The following is a 24,629-nucleotide window of genomic DNA, read 5'->3' as shown; positions in this document are numbered from 1 at the left end:
AGTTGCGGTCTTAATCGGTCTTTTTGAAAAAAAAAAAATCCCGGATCCTCTTTGTTTGAGACCGAGACAGGACAGTAAAAATGTGCCGGTTACAAGACAAGACTGACAGGCACCTTCCTTCAGGAGCACAATAAAATCAGTAACTGGTGCAGCATTTCCTGAAAAAAAAAATCCCATGCCATTTTTTAAGTTTTTAGCATCACACTACATCCTCTCCATTGTATTATGGTGGAGGCAGATATCTTAATATGGGCAAATAAAACCAAATTCTGTTTCCATGACTAGATAATGTAGCAGCAGGAATAAGTGTAAAAATGCTTTAGTAAATTGGGCGAACTGGTGTCTAATAAAAGCCTTTTTCTTCACAATAAAACTGCACATTTTAAAGTGCTATTTATTTTACTCTCACTTGTATTGTGACCAGTCCAAGGCAAACCTGTGCAATAAAGCTGCTGTTTAATCAGCATCTCTGTATGCCACACGTGTCAGGTGGATGGATTATCTTGGGAAAAGAAGAAGTGCTCATTAACACAGATTTTGAACAAAATTTGTGAACGAAACCTGAGAGAAATTAACCTTTTATGTGCACAGAAGAAGTCTTAGATTTTTTAAAAGTGTTATCTTGTATGTCATATCTTTAACCTGAGCCAGGCCATGCAACAACCATATGTCTTTACTACTTTACAGCTGTTAGAAAATAATTAATGATAACAATAACTTTATTAATATGGCACATTTTTAAAAAGTTTTACAAAGAGCTTTGACAGGCCAACAGCCAACAGTCAATAGTACGGCCAAACAAGACGTAGATTAAATGAAGATAAAGTTACAACAAGATGAACAAAACACATGCAACATCAATGTATACATGACAATATAAATAAAAATAATAAAAACAATGATATGAAAGAATAAGAAAAAGATAAAACCTAAAAAGCAATAAGAAAAATATGTGTATAAATAAAACTGAAACAACAGAAGCATTAAAAAGCAATAAAAACAATAAAACAATGACATCACATAAAAGCAAGTCTATAAAAATGCGTTTCAAGAGGGGATTTAAAATATGTCTCTAATCATGTTTTAACGTAGTATCAGTTTAGTTATCAGGATGGGAAAAAAATGGTATCGGAACATTTGTGGAACATTTGAACCGTCTTTTTTTGGTGTTGTAAGAAAATAGTAAAAAATAAAGACTGTGGTGTAGACTGGCACGATGTGACAAAGATCCCAAATGAATATAAACTCAAGATGTTGCAGTTTCTCCATCCTGCCAGAGTGTCTGTGGTGTCACAGTCTGGAAATGGTGAATGTCTCAGTTTGGACTGGAACTCCAGAAGAATTAATCTTGTCTTAGCTGAAGGCCAAAACTGAGCACTAAATTTAGTCTCAGTTAGTCTGCGACTGAAGAAGTATTACAGTCTGTCTTGGATGGCTGTGAAACATATTAATCTCTCTTTCCTCCTCCTCCTCCTCCTCCTCCTCCTCCTCCTCCTCCTCAGTCCCAGGCGTCAGTGCTCAACAGTTCAGTGGTCCAGAGCGAAACACCCAGTGTTGTTCTGGAGGGTCTGAGGCCGGGGACCGGCTACGTGGTCCAGGTGAGGGCCCGCACTGTGGCCGGCTACGGAGCCTACAGCAAGGACATGCTCTTCCAAACGCTCACCGACGGTAAGTGGGTCGATGGAGTGTGTGGAGGTGTGTGTGTGTCGGTGGAGAGGAAAGAGAGTGCAGGACTGAGAGCAGGAATCTGAGAGGTTGAGCAAGAGTGAAAATCTGCCTGTGAAGTAATTAAATTCTGCCCTACTTTGTGTGTGTGTGTGTGTGTGTGTGTGTGTGTGTGTGTGTGTGTGTGTGTGTGTGTGTGTGTGTGTGTGTGCTTGCAGTCATGTAAAATGAGACTTGCAAATAATATATTATGTTTGTTCGACAGAGAGAATCTGTTAGGTGTATATTTTCCCTTCCAGAAATGATCAGTTGTGTGTATGTGAGAGGGTTTCAAAAATATTAAAAATAATCTCTCTCTTTTCAATATGTGTGTGTTGGATTGTGTGTGTGTGTGTGTGTGTGTGTGTGTGTGTGTGCGTGTTTCTGCAGATGAGTATAAGTCAGAGCTGGGGCAGCAGCTCTCCTTGATTGCAGGCTCTTTAGTAGGCGGAGTTTGTATCGTCTCATTGGTAGCTATCGCCATCATCTGTACCAGGTAACGCACAGACATGCATACACACAGGATCTTATACACACACACACACACACACACACACACACATGCTGCGTACAGGTTTCTGTCAAAACAGTATCCTGACTGGCAGAGGTTATATACTGTCGCATATGTTTTAAACACAGAATTGTCCAACATGACATTTCCTGCCACTGGATGTCACACCAGCGCAGCAGGGACCAGTCGCACAAAGCACCTTTCTTTAAGTCACAGTTAAGATTAAAAGCACCACTCGATATAAGTACCAGTCCTGCCCAGAGGGCCTGAAACATGCTCCTAAAACCTTTCTGGGTGAACGATTTGGCATCAAAATTTTTGTTCTTTGATTTTCCCCGTTCACTTTGAATGGGGGGGATATTTTGGTCTATATTTCTGGAACAGAAGGTCATAGAGACTTGAAACCAGGTGCCGTCAGTCCTAATTAAGGTATGCTGAACACATGAGGCTTGGTCTCATCTCTCTACAACCTTCTGTTATAGAGATACAACCAATTTTAAGTTTTTTCACCCAGGTTACACCCACTTCCTGCCATCGTAGAAGGACATGGGCGGCATCGTTGGAAAGGCCATCTCCAAAAACCTACAGACAGATCAAACATCCAGGTCTACAGGACCATCCTAAACTAAACCTTTGCACAAAAGATGCCGTCAAATCTTAAACATTACATTAGGTTACAGTCGAAATGATGAGTCAGTCATGTCAGTCATGTTAGCTTTGTGTTGGCTAATTATGCTATAACATTAGCTAAAGTCAGAGTAACAGTCTAGTTTATAACTAATGTGAGAAATCAACAATAAAAAATAACTGGTCAGAAGAAGTTTTATTATGAACGACTTCTGGACAGAGATTTCTTTCACTGTCAGCCTGAAGGCAACTGCAGCTACAGAGAGAGAGAGAATTTAATCGAAGAGTGAGATCCTTTTTGTTTAACCAGAGACCAGTTATATCGCTCTCCTCTAAAACTCCATATGACAAACACAGTAATTTTACCTCGCAAATCATCATTCATTCAGACTCGACAGAAACAAACTAAAACTCATCCAAACCATCTTTGTTAGTCCTTCCATTGTTCCAGCGATCACTAACTCTGGTTTGCTTGAAATAAACCTTCAATTTCACAGAGTTAGATTTGAAAAGAAATAGTAAAATTTTCTTTTTTAAAAATCTGGGAATGTGTCTGTATACATTTTAATTAAAAAATGTGTAAATATAAGATATAAAATCAATGTGAACGATAGTGTTGAACCGTTTCTTGGTCTTTTTCCACAGTACACATTTTGACTTGTCATAGCAGTAAAATCCCAGCTTACTAATAATATTAGGAGCGGCTCTGCTCTGTTCAAGTGTCTCAGTGAGCCACAGTTTGACAATGAGCCAGCCTGCACAATACAAGGACCTTGAGAGTGAAATTCAGCCATCATGTGCTTTTTCTACTGTGACAGGTCAAGATGTTTTCTGTGACAAAAAAGATCTGTTGTAACAAAAAAACCCAAACTTTTTACAGAGCTTTCAACCACAGTGTGGAGCCTCAGTCACATGACAACAGGATCAAGATCCGACCATGTATATATGACCATCTGTTATCATGTCAGGCTCCGTACTGTGGTCATATGACAAGAACAGAATCATCTCCATGACAACTGAGCAAACTATATCTGATGAGAAGCACTGTGAGGGGTCATTCCTCTGTCCTCAGGGTCCTATGTTCCCTAGATTTATGTGGTGCATAATGGGAACATGGGTCCTGTGTTCGGGGTTGGCCACAGACTGTAGAATAAAAAGTGAACAGGACCTCCAGGTCTGAAAAGTGAAGCCAGTGTGGAACTGCCTTAAACCTGTATTCCTTCAGATGCCCACTGGCTGCAAAAAAATTCCTGCTTTTGTAAGTTTGTGGCACAATGATCCTGCTTCTCACTTGATGTATGACCTCAGTCACAGAAGGCAAACATATCAGCATTACAAATATTATATTTGAATATATTGCATTTGATGTCTTTCATTTAATTCTGAGGTTATTCTCCGCTAATTCAAATTTTAACTTAATTTTCTATCAGGTTTGCTTCAGAAATGAAAGGATTATTGCCCTGAAACCTGTAAAATAGAGTTATCCAATCAGATGTTTATGCTGTTGTCGCTAGGCAGAGAATGGTTAAAGCCGGCTCAGTCATTGGGGGACACTGGAAGACCAGGAGAGAAAATCAAAGTTGAATGGACATGATCTATGGAAGGGAAATAAACAAGAGTTTGCTGATTAAATCCTGCTGACCTTTCTTTCACTAATGCTCAAACTTTTAAATTCTTTTTTTATTAGTTCTTAAAAATTTTAGGGTGGGGGGGCTCGAACTGTTGTTGGCTTCTGGTGGCATCTTCCCAAAGGCCAGCGATATCTTGCCTGTAGTCTAATCAAAGCAGATGAGACGGATGCTGTTACCAGGTGGCTAGCTTGACAGCGCTGCCTTTTTCAAGGTGGGCTTTAGCAGCATAGCGGAGGATCTACAAAGGGCTGTATTAAGGACTGAAATTGCATTTCAGGACTGAAATAATTTTCAGACACTTGAAACTTCTTTATTAAAATTTTTTTTTCCAATAGTGCAGCACAGTTGGTGGACAGAAATAATATTACTGGGGATTTATGCTACATTTAACTATGTGTGTGGTACTGAAACAGAGAAATAAGAATAAAAAAGAAACTCAGAATGATTCATAGGCTATTATAACTCTAATTATCAAACACACACTTAATTATAACTTGTCCAAATGGATAGTAACAGAGCAAATGCTAATTTTCTGCTGCTGATAAATGCAATTGCAGTTGGATTACTTTTATTATAAATCGATACCTGATTGGATAGTTTGCTTTTTAGATAAAGAAATTGGGTATTATTTCAGCCAGGCTGCTACACACAGGCAGGTGACACATTTCAAAATGTGAAACTGTGTCGTGTTTTTCTCTCCAGCTCTCTGTATTTGACAGTTGTTCATACAAAATTTGTATTTACTGGAAACGGAAGCAAAATTCTTGGACTCTATGTATGAACAACTATGTTATGGTTTCACGATGGTTTTAAAGACGATCAGGACTTTCTGAAAGTTTCTGTGACTTCCATAAACTCCCAGAAACAGCAAGCGACTCGCTCTCTCTCCTGTATGTGTCTATTATGAAGATCAGTTGACATAGTAAAATCTTACAGAGTGCATTTCTTTGGTGCTATCCTCAGATTAAAGCAGGAAACAAAAGCTGACAACACTGAACCATAACAAGACACCCACTACTAATGAATTCCTGAAAGACTTTTCTCTTCTCTCAAGCTAACTTTTTTTTGACATTCATTGAGACTGTTTATTTTACCTCAGCTGAAGAGAAGACAACCAATTAGAATTTCTCACCGTTTTAACTTTTTTGTTACATTTCCGTCTGCTTGCCTCTTTCTCCCACATCTCTCTGCTTGTGTTCAGAAGAAGGCAGTTGAAGGAGAGTGTGTACGGTGACAAGCTGCAGCAGTACAACACAGGAGGAGGTGCGAGTACTACTGAAACTTTAAATAAATTCTACTCTAATATATGCTTACATACACCAGGCTTCTCAAAACAGCGTTTATATTTGCACTGTCTTTATTTTCTCCCGCAGAGGTGACTCTGAGGCCCGACATGTTCAGCGGTCCCACCCCCACTGTGACCTTTCCCACCCTGTCCGAAGGCCACAGCTCACCGGGGGTCAAGATCTACATCGACCCCTTCACCTACGAGGACCCCAACGAGGCCGTCCGGGAGTTTGCCAAGGAAATCGACCCCTCCTGTGTCAAAATAGAGGAAGTCATTGGATCAGGTAGAGATTTTCATAGACTCAGCGTCTGTGACCCTTGGCTTGCCTTTCCTCTCTGTCTCCCTGCAGCAAAGACTTTTAACTTGTATTAAATTCAAACTGATAAACTTTATTGTTTTTTGTAACATATGCTCTCATTCTGAATTTGATGCCTGCAACATGTTAAAAAAAAAAACGTGTTTACCACTGGGTTACATCACCTTTTCTCATAATAACACTAAAACAGTCAGTGTCTGGGAGCTGAAGACACATTTCAGAAAAGTTGGGACAGAGACAACAAAAAACTGGGACAGTTGTGGGGTAATAAACAGCATTCAAAAGGTGAACAGGTTCACTGGTAACAGGTGGCTGCATGGTGACTGGGTATTAAAGGGGCATCCTCGAAATTGTTCACAGGGAAGAGAAGCCCCTGCCTGCAGTCCAGACCTGTCTCCCACTGAAAATGTGTGGTGCATTATGATGCAAAAAAAAAACTGAAAACACCAGAGACCCCAGACTGTTGAGCACCTTACGTCGTACATCAAGAAAGAATGGAAAAGAATTTCACTTTCAAAACTTGAACAATAAGTGTCCTCAGTTCCCAAAATATTCACTGAGTGTTGTTAAAAGAAAAGCCGATGTATCACAGTGATAAACAGGCTCCTGTCACAGCTTTTTGAGAATGTGTTGCAGGCATCAATTCCATAATGACTTTATATTTACAGAAAAACATTTTTTGTTAAAGTTTGCACTTTAAATATCTTGTCTTTGTAGTGTATTCAGTGTATTTTACTTACGTATACACAACATCCAGCAGTTTTGGTGCTGGGGTTGTACAAGAACTGTTGAGGAACAAGATAAAAAAAAAAAATCACAGTTCTTGTTCATATCTACTGTAAACCGCTTCAAAAGTAAATGTTATAAAAGTAAACCTTGGTTTCTTTAATGAGACCAGCTGTCACTTGAAAGAGCAGATACTCCAGAGTAAATTAATCAGTTTCTTCAACTGCACCACACTTTTGTGTCAATGAAAAAGATCTGGAAACGCGCAATACCAATTTATTATTTTGCTTTATTTTTTTCCTTTGAAGTCAGGGGGGATGTTTTATTCATGCTGAAAACTTTCACCGGAATAAATTAAAACTGTCTTCATGCATTCTCTTTGGCTATCTGAGCCCTCACTGTAAAAATGCTGTGTGATGTTTGGCAAATAGAGAAAGTTAGATGTGAAATAGAGTCCCAGAGCATCCTCTGAAATTTGTGCAGGGGGAGCAGACTTTTTGCTTTTCAGCTGCTCGGATGTAAAAAGGAAAAATGAAGAAGATGGAAACGAGAAACAAAAAAAAATAAGGAAAAACTTTACAGCTGCTGCGATCAAGTGCCTTATTTTACCACTGAACTCTGAGTACCAAAACAATGCCATACCTTCAAGAATCCCACTTCTGCTTTATTGTCCCCAAGGGGATCCAAGTCAGGTGAAACACAGAACACAGATTTGTGCATGAGATACATAAATAACTTACCATAAAATACATAAAACATGAAATACAAATATGTAAAACTTATGCTAAAATCTTCCTCTCAAGGTTATAAATAGGTTCACAAAATGCGGTGTACATCCGGCGACTGCACCAGATAAAACCAGGAGAAATGTGTGTAAAATGTGTAAAAAGACATTTGGATATGTGAAGTCTCTAATCTAAAAAGTAAGTATTTATCACATCAGTGGCTGTGGTTGTTCCTGAGATCAAACTCACATCTGTTCACGATTTAATTTGCTCTATGCCTTGAGAAACTATTGGAAATGCAAAATGCTGAAAAATATCCTCAAGCTAAGTTTCAAAACATAATAAAATGATTATTTCTTGTCACGAGTACATTTTTAAAGGCTGTGTAAGATTAATGTAATGATTAATGTGGGTGTTTGCATCCAATTTAGATATGAATAACATATACAAGGTGCCATTAGACACGATTTCTGCGTTAAGTTTTGAAATCTTTTTCATGAGAGCTCGATACCACCCAGGGGCGAGGTTACAGCGCCGAATTCCAAAAACCTCCAAAAGCCTCACGTTCACTGCCAGTTGTCTGTTGGTGCTTTGGTTCATTTAAAGTCCTTGTGTCAAAAAGCTCATTTAATATTTTAATTTCTATTCCACTTACCTGGCACTTATTCCTTAAAAAAATTGTGCTGAATCAAATTAACACAAACTAATCCACACACCTCACATGGTTGTGTTTCAACCTAGAGGTTTGTTTCTGGGTCTCTTTCTCTTTGTGTTTGATTGGAAGACAATGCATAGGAACATAAAGTAACACGACACAGAGCAGGAAGTCGGCAGTAGGGTTGAGCAGTTAAAATATTACCCCATTATCAGCTGCGAGATGTGTGCAGATGTTGCTTCATCCCACAAGCTCTCTTAGCTCTTTTTACTTAAATAAATAAACAAAATTAACTTGCAATATGTCAAGAAAGGAAATATTCTTACACCTATATAACGTAGTATGCAGAAAGATATAACCGTACATCCTCTGAACTCAGTTTTAGTGAGTTTTATTTTGTTTGTTTGAAGTTAACAAGGAAATTAAGCTTTTCTTAGCTGGACAAAGACAGAAACTTGCCTTATATCAGTTTTATCACCCTTATTATATCACCCTCCTCAGAGCCAAAGATGTGAAAATGCTCCGGCTGCATACGCTGTTTTTCACTGCTGCCTCTCTGCTGCTGTTACCGGCCTCCTTGTGCTGCTGCTCGACGGCTCTCGCTCGTTCTTCACAGTCAGTCTGTTAAATTGGTAAAGTAAAATGTCAAAATGCCAATAAATCCCAACCGGAAATGGACTTGGCCAGTTGCCAATAGCCGATACACTTGTCCAGTCGTTCAGCAGGCAGAGATCAACAGGATCCCAGCAGAAAATCTCTGCCACAGGTCTCACTAATAGGTTAAACTGGCCATGCCGGAGGCCAACTGTTTGGTGTTTTATTTCCATATTCATTCTAAATTAGTTGTGTATATTTACTATTAAAGCCTGTTAAACAGGTCATGCATTATTACTTCATATTGACCCTGTTTTATAGTGAGAAGCTGCGTCAAAATCTAATTCTAAAACCTTTCTTTTACTTCATACATAATGTTTTATGTTCCCAAACTGAGAGGTGGGCTCGATTAGGGGGCGCATAGAGTTAAACAAAGTTAAATGAATATGATTTTGTCAGGCAAATAAACAACAGTTTTCTGATGCTGACCTTTATTTCACTAAAATTCGACTTGAATCTTTTTTTTTATCAGTTACTTCCCCACTTATTGTCCGTGTTTTATAATAATTCTGGTGTGTGGGATGTAAACTTTTTTCAGCCTCTGAAGGTGGGCATGCCAGAAAAGGTTTGGGAACCACTGCGTTTATGTATTTTTATCCTTTCTTGTTGCACTGCCGTGGGCTGGAAGGCACAACATTTGGTTTTTCGAGTTTTCCGCCTGTCCGTTTGTCCCGTTCTTGTGTGCACAATGTCTCAAAAACGTCTTGACCGGTTTTCTTCAAACTTGGCTCAAATGTCCGTCTGGACTCCAGAATGATTAGATTTTGGATTTCGGTCACTGTGACCCCACAAAACATGTTTTTGGCATAACTCCAACATTTATACACTAATTATAACAGCATAATAAACTAAAATAATGAAGTGATGACATTTTATATCCAAAAGGTCAAAGGTCAACTTCATTGTGACATCAAGTTTTCTGCAAAAACACTTGAATCTCTCTGTCAGTCCTCTGTGCTCCTCAGTAAGAATAGTCTCTAAGTGAAGACAGCAGGTTTCTAACTGGAAATTATTCACTCGAATCTTACATGACAATAAAAAGATAAAAAATACATTTAATACCTTTTATTAAATTACCTCGATGTATTTGCCATTATATGAGTCGAAGATGTGGACAAACTTTGGTGTAAACAGCAACAAATGTATGGAAGTACACAAGAAATGTCAAATCTTAATCCTAATCAGATGTGTATTAAATCTAATGGCCACAAACTAACACAAGTATTGATGACCATGTGATCTACTTAGTTACTTTCAAAATCACAGTTGAGTACTGAGTACGATTTGAATCAATATCCAAACCTTTAATCTGCGTTTTTGTAGCCAATCAGGTGATCTGATCACAAATGGGCCAATGAAAACATGAAAACAAAAAACAAAATGCTGCTGGCAGCACGTTTGGAGTAAGGATGTTAATGATTGATGATTAATCGATCAATTGCCATTCACAAGTTAACCAATTAGAAATGTATTCATGGATATTTAATCAATAGTCATGGCAGTAATTGCACCTCATTTGACATTGTTTTGTCTGGTGGAGAGAACTGTTGAATAAAGAAAATTAAACTTTGACTTAAAATGAGAAAAAAAAACAAAAAAGAAAAGAAAAAGCTTATTTGTGTCTTATCAATTATTCATGATTGAATAGGTTTGTTTTCAACTATCGGTTCAGAAAAACACAAAATTTGCAACCCTAGTTTGGAGACGTGATGTGACATCAACAGTTGAAAGTAACTAATACTCTGAGTAGTTTTTGAGACAAATACTTTTACTTAAGTATATTTCTAACAGCAGTACTTTTACTTGTAATTGAGTACAAATTTACAGCGGTCTTTCCACCACTGCTAATATGACAATGATGTGACGTTTGTTGGGGTCCCAGAGATTTGGACATCTCTGCAGCACTACAGTACTTCATTATAATGCTGTTTGGTCACACATTTTTCCATGAGTATTGCACTTGGCCATATTTCAGTTAACTGTGCAGCCCTGTTTCCAGTTTCTTTAATGATTCATTAGTCACTTTTGTCTCTTACCTCAACCCAAAATAGATGAAAGAATGTTTTTTTTTACACCCAATGCTATTACCCAGAAAACTCTTAGCTTTTTTTTTTCTTTGGACCAAAACCAATCAAACCCAAATGTCCATGGAGCTCTGGGTGATAAAGGTCATGAACTAGATTCAGTCCCCTCACCGCCGCGAGTGTGTGCTTTCGGCTTTGGTCTGTTGAGCCACTGTGAGAGGCTTTCCGTAATCCCCACCGTTTCTCGCTTTATTTCTCTCAGGGGAAGGTTTCTCACCTCAGCCAGAGGTGACGGAGGAGGGATGAAAACACCGGAGAAGGAGGGGAAAAAATGAGCCCGGGTGATTGAGATGTGGCCGGACTTTGAGCCCTTTAAATGTCTGAATCTCTCCTCCTCTGCTGCAATAGAAAGTGAAAATTTATCCACCCCTCTTTCTTTTTTTTGTTCCCACTTCTCTCTCTCTCTCTCTCTTCCTCTGACTTTCTCTTTTTGTTTTTCTTTCTGTATTTCTTTGATACTTCCTCCAATCTCCATCTCTCTCTGTGATTCATCCCCTCTGGAGTTTTAGAGTTTGTTTGCGTATAGAGAAATGCTAAAACAAAGAACCAAGGGGGAAAAAAGCAGAACAACAGATTGAAGAGGGAAGATAAAAGAAGAAAGCACCCCAAGGAGATAGTAAAAATATCTCACCTCACTCTCTCTTCCTCTCCCTCTGTGATAACACCCCTCGCTTCTCCTTCTTCCTTATTACTATCAGCCACGCTGAAAGAAATGTCATTCATAAAAAGCACTTTATTTGATGGAAGACAAGTCCTGAAACACTTCATTTTACAATAGAGAGGAGCAATAATATCTCACCTGACAAGCCAGTTAAGTTACTCACACTCTATTTTTCTTCTATTCCATCTTCTACTCGACCAATTTTATTTTAGAAAAAGAGGGACATGTCACATGATCACGCCTCTCCTTACAAAAATTACTGTTTTCATGCCGCTCCATCTATCCTTCTATATTTCCTTTACTCCTCTCCCCTATTATCAATACACTCTTAGAAATAAAGGTGCTAACTAGAACCATAAAGGGTTCTTCATCTTGTCCCCATAGGAGAACCCTTTATCGCCCCAGGTAGAACCATTTCTAAGCTTTCGTATGCATGTTCGTACGTTTGAATGGGTTTGTTCGTACATTCTTACGTAGAACATTCTGTAAAAAAAAACCCCAAAACCCCCTGTGAGAGGTTCTACAGAGAACCCTTTTATTGTGTAACGTTACACCCAGAACCCCCTCTCTATGCAGAACCTTTTCATCCTCTAAAGGTGGTAACAAGAACTTAACCAGGGAGTTTTTATTTAGAACCCACAGAGGAGATTGTACTGAGAACCCTATATTTCAAGGGTTTTACCTGGAATCCACACAGGAGGTTCAACTGAAAACGCTTTTGTATTTCAAGAATTTTATCTAGAACCCACCCAGGGGGTTCTACCAAAAGCCCTTTTATATTCCAAGGGATTTACCTAGAACCCACACAAGGGTTCTACAGGAATCAGTTTATATTCCAAGAGTTTTACCTAGAATCTACACAGGAGGTTCAACTGAAAACCCTTTTATATTTCAAGGGTTTTATCTAGAACCCGCCCAGTGGGTTTGACTGAGAACTCATTTATATTGCAAGGGTTTTATCAAGAACCCTGACCTATTATGATACAAAGAACAAACGTTTTGGGTTCCAAACCAAATTATTTTTGGTGGAAAAGCTCAGAAACGATTCAAAATTAGGTGCTTGAACTGGAACTGGGCTGGTTGGTGGAAAAGGGCTGAGCTCTGGGTTCCTGAACTGGTTCTGTTCAAAATCCTTAGAACCTTGGCGCTATCTAATGAGCCAACCTTCATTTCCACTACTTTTGTGTAGAACCATTGTATTCGGGGATGTCATCAACAGAGGGTGTTGCCCAATATACAACAATCTGTAGAATACGACACGCCCACTTTGGTTCTAAAGGAAAACCTGCTGCTTTTTGGTTCTGGTTGGGAACCAACTTTTACAGGTTCTGACCCAGTTTCTTTTTGGTGGAAATGCTCAGAACAGCTCATAATTAGGTGACTGAACCAAAACGAGGCTAGTTCCATGCTGGTGGACAAGGGCCCCCAGGGGGTATCAAGAACCCTTTTGTGTTACGTTACAAAGAACCCTTGAAAAACCTTTGTTGAAGAACTCTTCATGGATTTTAACAATCCTTGAAGAGAATCGTTCTTTCAAAGGGAGATCTCTGGATGAAAAGGGTTCTTAATGGAACCCTTAGTCTTCAGGATGAACCCTTTTGGAATCCTTATTTCTAAACGTCTAATGTCTCATTTCCATCTTCCACTCTTTCATTTTTACCTCCTTCCATCTCTCCTTCCTTCCTCTGTCCTCTCTCCATTCTCCTTCCTATTTTGCCCTCCATCCGTCTCTACTTCTGCCGGTTTACAGCGCTGACAGTAGATAGTTTTTAATGAGCAGTGAGATGTGGAGCAGAGATCACAGTGAGACAGGACGACGCAGCCTGTCATCCAATTCCCATCACTCATCCATTATTCACACACTGATTTTTATCTCAGGGATGAGGACTTTTATTTTGAAGTCAAGTGATATTCAATTTTCATGTCCCCCAAGCCGCATATGGCTGCATTTATTTTGACAAAAGACATCTGTGTCTCTGTGCAGCAAATTTTCTGTACGTTGAGCAAGTTCAGGGCCTTGAGGTTAAAACCATTTTATGTTCTTGACATTGTAACCAACAAGGCTGATTCCCAGAAACATGTATAGCAATGCATAAAGAAAAACACAAGAACAAGAGAACCTCCTGGAGATTTTACTTCACAAATGTTTAACATCCACAAAACTTTCCGTAAATACATCAGCTGAGCAAAAAGTTTTCACAAGTCAAAAAGTAAGTATGACTTTGAGGTACTTCACTTACAGGATCAGTGTGTAGGATTTTAGTGGCATCTAACATTGAGCTTGCAGATTGCAACACGCCTGAGCAGAGTGGCTGGCTAGCTAGTTTGCTAACTTCCTTCCTCACTCAACATGTATCATCTGAGGTTTCCTGTGTTTCCCGGACGTTATAGCAACAAGAGTGGTTGAAGGGGATATGACGCCAAATGAAAGGTGCCATCACATTTTTGATGATTTAAGTACACAACTTAAAATATATAACATAGGTCTGGTTGTTTTTCGACACTTTAATGCATAAATGTTACGTATGTTACATATTTTGCCTTACTGCATTAGTGGTGAGTTTTCAGATTGCAAAACTCGCACAAAACAAGAAAGGCCTTATGTGTGTGTTTGGTTTGTCCATTCTGGGTTACTGTAGAAACATGATGGTGCAACTTGGTGACCATCTGTAGATACATTCTAAGGTGACAAAAAAAACCACAGTTCTTACTTTCAGGTGATTATACACTCATGAAAACACACTTATATTAGTGTTATATTATATTAGCATTGAATTTCTGCCATATTCTGCCAATTAATCGCTGTAAATCACCACAATTTAGAGGTGAATATTGTACTTATTACTCCATACCAGTTTCTTTGCAGTATCTGTATCTGATTAATAATACAAAATCTAATCATATTAATTAAGATTTACTATGATGGGTTAAGATAAGATTTGATGGGGGAAACATCTCACTTCTAACTGCACTGCATACAGTTTAAAATGTGAAATAAATGATAATCAGCAGCTGCTGAATCGCACAACAGTACTGCTTTACAGAACACCAGAAATAAATAAATTATTATCAGGTAGACTCATTCTTCAGCACAGAAGAACCTACTGTATGGATTAAAGAGGTACTGCACCAATTTTACACTAGCATCGATTTACTCCTCCCAAAGAAAAATACCTGAAAAAAAAAAACAGTTGTATACAAAGAGGTCGGTCTACTCCCATCAGATGTTCTTGTTGGACGGCTGAATAGCTTCGGGAACCTCCTCCGCCCACACTTTTCCAACGGATTAGGGGAAGCTGTGTCCAACCATTTCAGTAACCTTCCAAAATCAATGATCCAACATTCACACCCACTGCACAGCTGTGCAGAGGTGAGAAAGGAGCCACTGTTTGAACTTCTCTCTGTAGTTCTTCTTTTTTTCTCCCCTACTAGACAAGACTATTTCTTTCACTTTTAATGTGAACATCCAAGTGCAGCAGCATGAACATCTTCCAAGAGAAACTGTTTGAAAATGCGCACTGTCCCTTTCTTAAAGGGATACTAAGGATTATTTTGAAGTTGGTTTGTATGAGCTACTTATTTATTGTTAATGTGTTAGCTATAGTAGCTAGCAGCTTTGTCTGATGATAAACCACCGTATAAGCGAAGTATTGCTTTCTCCAAACCAACCAAACTCCATTGGTAAAATCAGTCATTTTTCCTCACAGAACATGGGAGTTGCTGATCTACCGCAACCTCAAACGTTTAGTTTGTTTGTGTTATTGTGTGACTTCGGTGTATCAGAACCATTTTTTTTAAAGCACAGAAGTCACAAAATAACGGATCGCAGCAGTGGTTGACCAGCAACTCCTGTTTTCTTTGAGGAAAAATTACTGATTTCGGTCATGGAATTTGGTTAGTTTGAAGAAAGAAGGATATATGGGATGTATAACGGCAGTTTTCTGTTGGAAAAGGCTGTCTGATGGCAAGCTAAAACCCTGAAAATGTTCTAAATATAGTGTACACTTAAACTGATATTGATTTTGTAGGTGGATTTTTTTAAAGTGGCTAAAATAGCTTTTGTTGCCGACCCTGTCCACAGGCCGTGAAGCTGTGACGCCCTGCATCTACTATAGCTATGTACTGACTACTGATTAAGGCCATACAACCTCTCATCAAATAATCTGAACTATCCCTTTAACGTTTATGATGTCCACCATGGCCAGTAACACAATTATAGGAGCTTGAGGAGCTTTTTCAAAGTCTGACAAAAAATAACCCTGATGGTTTCATCATTATGAAATGTTACACAAATATGGAGTTAATACTAAAAAGATTAATCTTACATTCTCATTCTTAAATTGAATTAAGATTAAGGATGCTACAGGCCACGAGACCAGAGTTAGAAACTGCTTTAGCCCATAAGACAAATTAAACTGCAGGCTGGGATTGAACCTGTGAACTCTGTGTTTCATACAGTGTCTTTATCCATGAGGTCGCCTGGCTGCCTTTGTTGAAACCACGAGACGAAAGTTGAGGTGTGGTGTGCAAAGCCAAGTACCTCAACACTAATAATGGCACCGTCCCTTATGTCTTGTTTGCCACCTCTGCTACAAACCTTTTCTCACCTCCGAGAGGAGCAATTGAGGGGATTCAATTTTCGTTGTTCTTTCAGTCTACAAAAACACCATCAGTGTGCCCTTGAGCAAAGCCCTCGACCTCAATCTGCTCGAGCAGAGCGGCTCAAAGGCCGTCGGCGTGAGACTGAGGAAGCAGAGGGCATCTCCCATCACTGAGAGAGTGTTTATGTGTTTACCACACCCTCACCTGCCCCTCCTTACTACTGCCGACCTCAGCTGCTGCAGAGAACAATGTCCTCTTTCTTGTTTGATTGAGGGAGGATTTTTAATAATTAATCATAGCCAAATGGTATGAGCTACAGCCCATCTGATTTCCTTTTAACATCATGAAATGTGATTGAAATGCAATTATTTATTAGCCTCTTTTATGATGTAATTATTTATTTACAGGCTCTGAATTCAATGGGTCATTAAAACAACAATCATCCCCAACAATTCGCTTGTTTTTCCCCGCTAAGTCACATCAGTTTTGTTAATTTATCTAAAGTGTCTGACCAGTGACTGTAAATAAAGATGGACAGTCCCCCTCCACTTCCTCTCACAGCATAAAAATAAAGCCAAAATATCCCAAACACAAGTCCTGCCATCTTGCACTGCTGATGTCATTTGGAGCCAGAGTCATTTGGAGTTCCCGCCCCCACTGCCGCCTGAATCAATCGCAAATAGAGCTCAGCTGTCAATCATAGGATGAAACTCCATAATTAAGAACAAACCTATCAGAAAAATGAACTCTTGAACAAACATCAGTGTGATAAGAACTACCTAACATGACAGAAGACATCTGTAGAAAAAAAATAATTTTTGCGTACATGACACATAACATTAAATACCAGAAGACTGAGGCTAAAGCTAACTTACATCACGGCAAATATTGATCAGATGGTGAAATACGGCAGGTATATCTTCATGATAGATAACAGAAATACAGGATTTTATCAGTGCACCTTGAGATGGGTCACCCAGCCAGACCAGCCGAACCACGATCGCCACAGTAAGAGAGCCAGAATAAGAGCTAAACTAATCCGTCTTACACCTGAGACATCATCGTCGACCCACTTTGATTCTCCCTCAGACAACTCCTTCATAACTTAAAAGTGGTTAGAAACTATGAAAAGATAAAATGAACGGTTTTTTTTTCACATACAAGTAATATTAATAATAAATAAATATGTACTAGATTATCACGACAGGTGACCAGCTCCACGCTAAAACCTTTGGATGCAGTATACAGAGTATACTGTAAAAAAAATTGCTTTCTGTTCCTGTGCCCCTCATAGCTGCAATTTGCTCCAGAGAAAACCTTTAAGATGTCCGCATTAATGCTGCTGAGACAATCCCAGAGTTTTACTGCAGATTTTATTGATTGTAATTGCTCTTGTTTATGATTTTAATTGCTCTGATTAATAATTTATTTACTTGTCTCGCTTCGAATTCATGCTCTTTTACCTAGTAGCATTGTTAATTTGACCCTGTTTTAGCCATGTACTCTTCCTTTACTGTAACCTCTGACCTATCTAGATGATTTAAGTTGTGTACTTCTTTTCTATGTCTGCACTTCGGTACCATTGAAGATGAGGCACCTCTCACAATGTGTTTTCCAAGGATTTAAATAAATAAAAAGATGATAATGAGGATGATTATGTTGATATTGTTTTCTGAGATGTTTACCATATAATTCAGATTTTTAGACAGAATGCTGCAATAACATCCCCGTGATGTTTCCTCCTCCTGCAGGTGAGTTTGGGGAGGTGTACAAAGGTCGCCTGAAGCCTGTCGGGAAAAAAGAGATTCCCGTAGCCATCAAGACCCTGAAGGTCGGCTACTCCGAGAGGCAGAGGAGGGACTTCCTGTCCGAGGCTTCCATCATGGGCCAGTTCGACCAACCAAACATCATCAGACTGGAGGGCGTGGTCACCAAGAGCAGGCCTACGATGATCATCACAGAGTTCATGGAGAACGGAGCACTCGACTCGTTTCTCAGGGTAAATAACTCACACGTACAATACGGCACACTAATACAGATGTAGCTGTTTTAAAAGTACACTGCTGCATTTTTATAACATTCAAGAAAGAATTATCTACAGCTTCAATGTACTTTGATTCTTAGCTGGGTTGTCTATGAAACATCTTAACCTAAATGCGGGTTCAGACTACACAATATCTGCTCAGTTATAGCCCTGTCTGGCAGATGTATGGCAGTGGATCAGGTTGGGAATGACAATGGACGTCGAACCCCACAATCAATTGTTTCATCCCACATAGTGTGTCAGAGTGGACAACAACTGACACCGCATCTTGAATCTCATGACGTCCCGAAAAAAGACGAGCATGAACTCTAGAAGATGTTCCAAACCCTGACTAATAGACCTTCTTTGAGCTGACCTAATGGTTACGGTGTCAGCTGGAGGCAAAGCCAAGATAAAAGGAGGCAAACATGAATCACCTCGGAGGGAAAGACCAGATAACCAAGTGAAGCATTGTTTGTAAATGCACCATTCAAAGTTGGCCCCTCCTCCTTGGTGCAATGAACAAAAGAGAAGGACAGATGTATAGATAACGAATTAAGAGCACCACTCACAAGAACAGGCATTACTTTGTGATTGTTCCACAGTAATTACATTCTAAAGCACAAGAAACACACACCCACACCTCTGTACAACGGCTAATTTTGTGTGAATACAACGAGAGCGAGCCTCAGTCTGTGTGTGTGTGTGTGTATATGTGTGTCTAACTCTTCCTGCAGCTCTCACAGACAGAGGGCGGATGAAAAGAGACGGAAAATGTAATGTAATCGTTAGTTGTTATGTTTTTTTTATATATAGTTCTGACCTCAAAACCTGCACGCTGGAAGCAACACTCTGCTTCCAAACAGGTGGCAACCCGGAGCGGCCGCAAAAACAGCAAAACATGAGAAAAAAAGAGCAGAATCAGTGGCAGAATCAGGGCAGATGGAGACACCACCACCACACACTCTTGTCATAAGTGATGATTTAGAGGGATTATTTTTATATGAGTCTGTACATTGTGTTTTTGCTGCACGGTACGGCTTTAATGTTATTACATATCGATGAACAATAAGCCCAAACATATTGTGTTCTGTATGTGCCTATAGTATCTATATGGACGTTTTACTTAAGTCTAAAGTCACATATAGTCCAAACACAGCAGAAAACAGATGGAGAGGGGAGGAGTGGGAGCTTTTGCAGAAAGAGACACAAAGACAGAAACAACCTCCTGCTCTTCCTTTTCTGCGCACTTCTCCTTCCTGTGCTCTTTCCTCCTCATCCTGCCAGCGTGTCTGTCTGTCTGTCAGTCTGTCCGTCTCTTTGATCCTGCCCTCCTTTCGAGGCGCCTCTAAAGACAGAAAGAGAAACTCTTTGATGTTTGGTTCTCACAGCGTGACCCCTTTTGACTCAGAAATCATCCGCTGACTCATACGCACACAGACACACACACACACACACTCACACAATGATCGATCTCTCTGGTGTTGCTGTCCTAGCGTGACCATCTTGCAGGCACAAGACCCAGAGGATCAATGTGTGTGCGTGTGTACCTAGAAGAAGGTTTTGCCTGCAGAGGATTAGGCTAGAGGAGCATCAAAGGCGCAGTTTGATGCACAAAGTGAATTAAAAGACACACACACACACACACAGACACACACAGACACACACAGACACACACACACACACACACACACACCTTCGACTGCAGCTATGTCAGCGGGGATGTCAGTGATGTTTATATGAGACAGAAACTGTCTGGCCCAAAGGTGAAAGAGTAAAATAGCAAAATAAAGCGAAGGTTTTGGGTTTCACCAACATGTCTCACAACAACGACGGTAAGCCTCTAACTCCTGAAAATATGTGTTTTTTTCTGTTGAGTTTTTATATTCAGCCTGGGAATTGTGTGTTTGCTTGTTCACATTAAGGACATACTTGAAAAAATCCAGGTATAATAAAATTGTTTCATTTTTCTACAAACATTTTATAATCAGATTAGGAATTACTGCAGTTAGAAGATGGACCGTACTTCATATCACAGGCTTTACATCTTTGGGCCAGTGAAAGCCCATCAGTAAATATCATCAAAGCCCCTGACAAACAGTCAGTACCTGTTTAATTATTCCTGCTTAAAAACATCTTTGGTCTCCTGAACTGTTCCCCAGAGGGGGAAAAAAAGGCTAATTAACTTAACTTTCCTAACTCTACAAGCCTGTTTTAAAGGTCCAGTGTGTAACCGCTTGTTCACACTACACGCTTGACGGCACTGTGGCCGAACTGCTGCAACGTGCTCGCGCTGTTTTCTAATTTTTTCACCTTGTTCAGAGAGGGAGGGATGAATGGAGAGAGGAGAGAAAAGAGAGAAAGAATAAAAACATTGCCCTGCATACAGTTTTTTTCCCTGTTTGTGACATTTTGCGAAGATGTAGGCAATGAAACTGTAGTGAGCTGCGTCCTGTTGCTGATGTCAATAAGAGTGTCGACAAATCGTTCTCAATGTGTATTTTTAGTGCTGCACATGCAGACTCTGTGGACACTAACCTGTTAATTAATATGGGCAGCAAAATAAAAAAATCAGCAGGTAACACAACACACACACACACTGCTTAAGCATCTAGTGTGAACAAGCCATGAGATTTAGTGACCTGTTATCAGATTATAGCAGAAATTAAAGTGTTTTCAACCACCTGAAAACAAGAATGTGTTGTGTTTTTGCTACCTTGATGAGCCACGATATAGAGTACGACATGTTGCGTGCACCTCCGTGTTTCTACAGCAAACACTGGCTCTGTATCCAATGTATTCTTTCCAACAGGCTTGGAAGGGGAGAGCGAGGCAGGGTGTTTGCAATCCATAAACCTAAATGACAGAATAGGCTGATCGTCATTTAGTTAGTTTTAGACACAAAGATTAGTAGTTGAGACTTTAGGTTTAGGAAAAGATCATGGTTTGGTTTAAAATAATTATGTTGCCTAAGAAGTGATATATCAACTGGAATAAGCTGCTTGCACTTTCAAGCAAGACCCACATTTTCCCAATGATGCACTTAGACACAAAAACATGAGGAAATGGGATCCAGTTTGAAAAAACACAAGTTACACCCTTTAACTTTCTAAAGAACTACATGTCTTTGTATGTATCTCCTCAAATACAGTTGAAGTGAAGTTATATGTGTCATCTCTTCCAACGTTTTCTCTCATTTTTACTATATTTTAGTGTTTTTTGCTTGTGTATTAGTTGTACTTTGATTTTAGCTTAATTTTTTCTTGCTTCTGTTTGGCCTCATTCTCTTGGCTTTCTGTGTTATATTGCCTCCAGGGTATACTGCTCTTTTCCCTTGTCTGTCAAAGCACTCTGTAAACTCAATTTTTAAAGGTCCTCTATGAATAAAATTATTATTATTATCATAATAAAAAAAAAGACAGCTTCAGAGAAAAGCACAGCTGACCAGTCGCTGCATGAAGTGGGCATGTCTGTCGGGGTGAAGGTTTAGGAATAATTGTTGGACAAAGCGGTCCGACACTGTTTAATGATCAAACAAACACTTTGAGACGTACTGACTCCTTGATGCTAACCCAGGACCAAAGGGCCATGAAATTGAAAGAAGACGGATTCATTAAAAGTGCAGGAAGTGATTCTGGAGAAAGATAGTTGATTGTTGAATCTCATTCTCAGGTCGTGATTGTTGGGTGTAGGGATGATGATCAGACGATGTTGATAACCGATAATTACCTGCTTCTAATTATAGATAACTGATAATTTCACATTTTTGTATTTTTTAAAAAAGCTCATATAACCCATAGTTTATACACACCTGACACTAAGGAAGTAGATAGTCCACAGCACCAGTGATGGACCAAGTACTCGACCTCAGTACTTGAGTCAAAGTCAGATATTACTCAACTACAAGTGAAAATTGCTCAGTCATTTTCTGGTATCAGTACATTGCTTTATTGTTTTCACAGTACATTAACAGAACCTTGTAACTCTGAAACCACCTAATGATGCACTGACCTGCTTGTAGAACCACTCTGCTAGACAGAGTCTATAGAAACACTTAGAAAACTTCAGTGTAGAAATGCAATAAAAAACAAAAAGGACAGCTATTGTCATATTCTGATGTAACTGTATTAAAATCACCATGTAAAATTAGATTGAAGCCGACTGTAAGTAGTTCTCCAAGTCTGTTATATAATTGAGATTTCTTTCTGGCTTCAGGGGCAGTATATACATTAATTATCCAACATTAAAAGCCTACCTGGAATAATTTCTCTTTTCCTAACTATAATAACATCTTGAGATTTCATTTTCTCTTTCTCCTTTGTTTCTTCTACATTACTGCGTTTTGTTCAGCTACAGCTCACCTATCAAATGAAGACTAAAAAGCCAAAACGTCATCTTAAAAATCCTTGCCTTTTGTGCCTCGGCTTTTATGGAGCGTTTTGTCTAAGAATTATCAGACGATGATTTATCATGCATCCCTAGTTGGATTTAATTCCCAGGTTGTGTAATACTGACATTTTGGGAATGACACTCAAAAATTAAGTATCTTACCAACCTGCGATTGCCCCTTTGACACAGGCTACATTTTCTAAAGCCTGAAAACAGCCAAGAGGAGGAGCAGAAGTCAAATTTTTCGCTCAAACAATTGTGATTGTATTATGCTTAAAGGTTATTATGGAACTTTTGTTCAATGATGCCAAAAACACACTGATTACTGCAGCTTTAAAAACAAAAAAACATCAAATTTCCACAACACGAGCATGATGAGTCTGTGTTTCTGTGCTTCTTTTATCACATCATCTTGATCACATTTCCACCACATTTTCATCATTTATTTTTGAAAAAGCACCTCTTTTCTCACAACGTTGTTTGTTTTAGCTTCTGTCGTGAGATTTTATGCAACATACCGATTTACTTTATCCTTTCACCTGCTAGACTTTCTCTAAATAATTAAAGTGAAAAGCCTGATAACAGAAAATAAAAATAATCCTGTCATGGTTCATGGTTTTGCAGCAAAATGACGGGCAGTTCCCAGTGATCCAGCTGGTTGGTATGCTGAGGGGCATCGCGTCTGGGATGAGGTACACACACACACACACACACACACACACACACACACACACAATTCTGCTGCAGAAATCCATTTTCATCATAAAGATGAATCAGAAACTTTTTCAGACTGATTGTTGTGTGAAATTAGATTTTTATATAACAAAACCAATTCAGACGCACACAGATTTCGTGTGGCGATGTCCAGAACTGTCTCGTCATGTGTTATTCTCAATCAGACATCAGCAGCTTGAGATGTGCCGCCTCCACATCCTGCAAACTATTTCCTCTCTCACACAGCCATGAACAAACACAAACTCTATTTATTCAAGTTAGGAGCATCGCAACTTGTGTGCTCGGCAGCTTGAAACTCACGCACACGCACGCACAAACACACTCACACTCACTAGATCCTATCTGTGTTTTACTGCAGGTATCTGGCTGGTGATAACACACAAACATGTACATGTACACAAACATTAAATCCCATTCCTATTTTATCAGCGGTAGCTGGCAGGTACACACACACACACACACACACACACACACTAAATCCCATTACCTTTTTATAGTAGCCCAGGTAGGTAGCTGGCAGTGGATAACACACACGCTCACACAATAAATCCTGTTGATGTTACAGGTACCTGGCAGAAATGAGCTATGTTCACCGGGACCTGGCTGCTCGGAACATCTTGGTGAACAGTAACCTGGTGTGTAAAGTGTCTGACTTCGGCTTATCACGGTACCTGGAGGAGGACACCTCCGACCCCACCTACACCAGCTCACTGGTGAGTGCACGCAAAGTCACACACAGCGCACAAGCTGTGTTTACTGACATCAGTTTTCCAGAGCGTTTCCAGATCTTTTAATGATATTGTGGACGGAAGATGGTGAAATCCCTAAATTCCTGTTTTGTGTTGAGAAATGTTGTTCTTAAACTGTTGGACTATTTGCCCATGCAGTTTTTTCATAAAGTGGTGACCCTTTAATACCCAATCATGTTGCTGTCACCTGTTACCAGTTAACCTGATTACCTCTCGAATGTTCCAGACAGGTATTTTGAGCATTTCACAACTTGTCCCAGTCTTTTATCGTCCCTGTCCCAACTTTTTCAAAACGTGTTGCAGGCATCAAATTCAGTTTATCAGCTTGAACATTAAATATCTTGTCTTTGCACAATATTCAGTTGAATACGAGATTTGCAAATCATTGCATCCTGTTATTTTTTATGGAACTGGGGTTGTCGTTCCCATAGTTACTGTCCAAGTGCCACACCCCATGGACAGACAGCATATCAGAAAGAATACAGACACATCTAGGCACAAAAAAGTTGTGAGTGTTCATCCAACATGTCTCTGTGCAGAGCAGTGAGT

General features: G+C 39.4%; 1 protein-coding gene across 1 annotated transcript in view; it reads left to right on the top strand.

Moving 5' to 3' along the window:
• The window catches only part of LOC146324303 (ephrin type-B receptor 1-like), a 143,398-nt gene that overhangs the window by 101,815 nt on the left and 16,954 nt on the right, over window positions 1-24,629 (top strand). Inside the window, exons 10-16 of the mRNA XM_084723616.1 lie at window positions 1,503-1,668; window positions 2,095-2,200; window positions 5,675-5,736; window positions 5,847-6,044; window positions 17,936-18,183; window positions 23,221-23,288; window positions 23,897-24,044. Of these exons, the coding sequence (XP_084579742.1) occupies window positions 1,503-1,668; window positions 2,095-2,200; window positions 5,675-5,736; window positions 5,847-6,044; window positions 17,936-18,183; window positions 23,221-23,288; window positions 23,897-24,044 (996 nt within the window). The remainder of the gene's footprint in view (window positions 1-1,502; window positions 1,669-2,094; window positions 2,201-5,674; window positions 5,737-5,846; window positions 6,045-17,935; window positions 18,184-23,220; window positions 23,289-23,896; window positions 24,045-24,629) is intronic.

Source organism: Lutjanus erythropterus, chromosome 7, assembly GCF_056507025.1.
Source record: "Lutjanus erythropterus isolate fLutEry1 chromosome 7, fLutEry1.hap2, whole genome shotgun sequence".
NCBI classification, from domain to species: domain Eukaryota; kingdom Metazoa; phylum Chordata; class Actinopteri; order Lutjaniformes; family Lutjanidae; genus Lutjanus; species Lutjanus erythropterus.
This window is presented reverse-complemented; position numbering and strand designations above follow the sequence as displayed.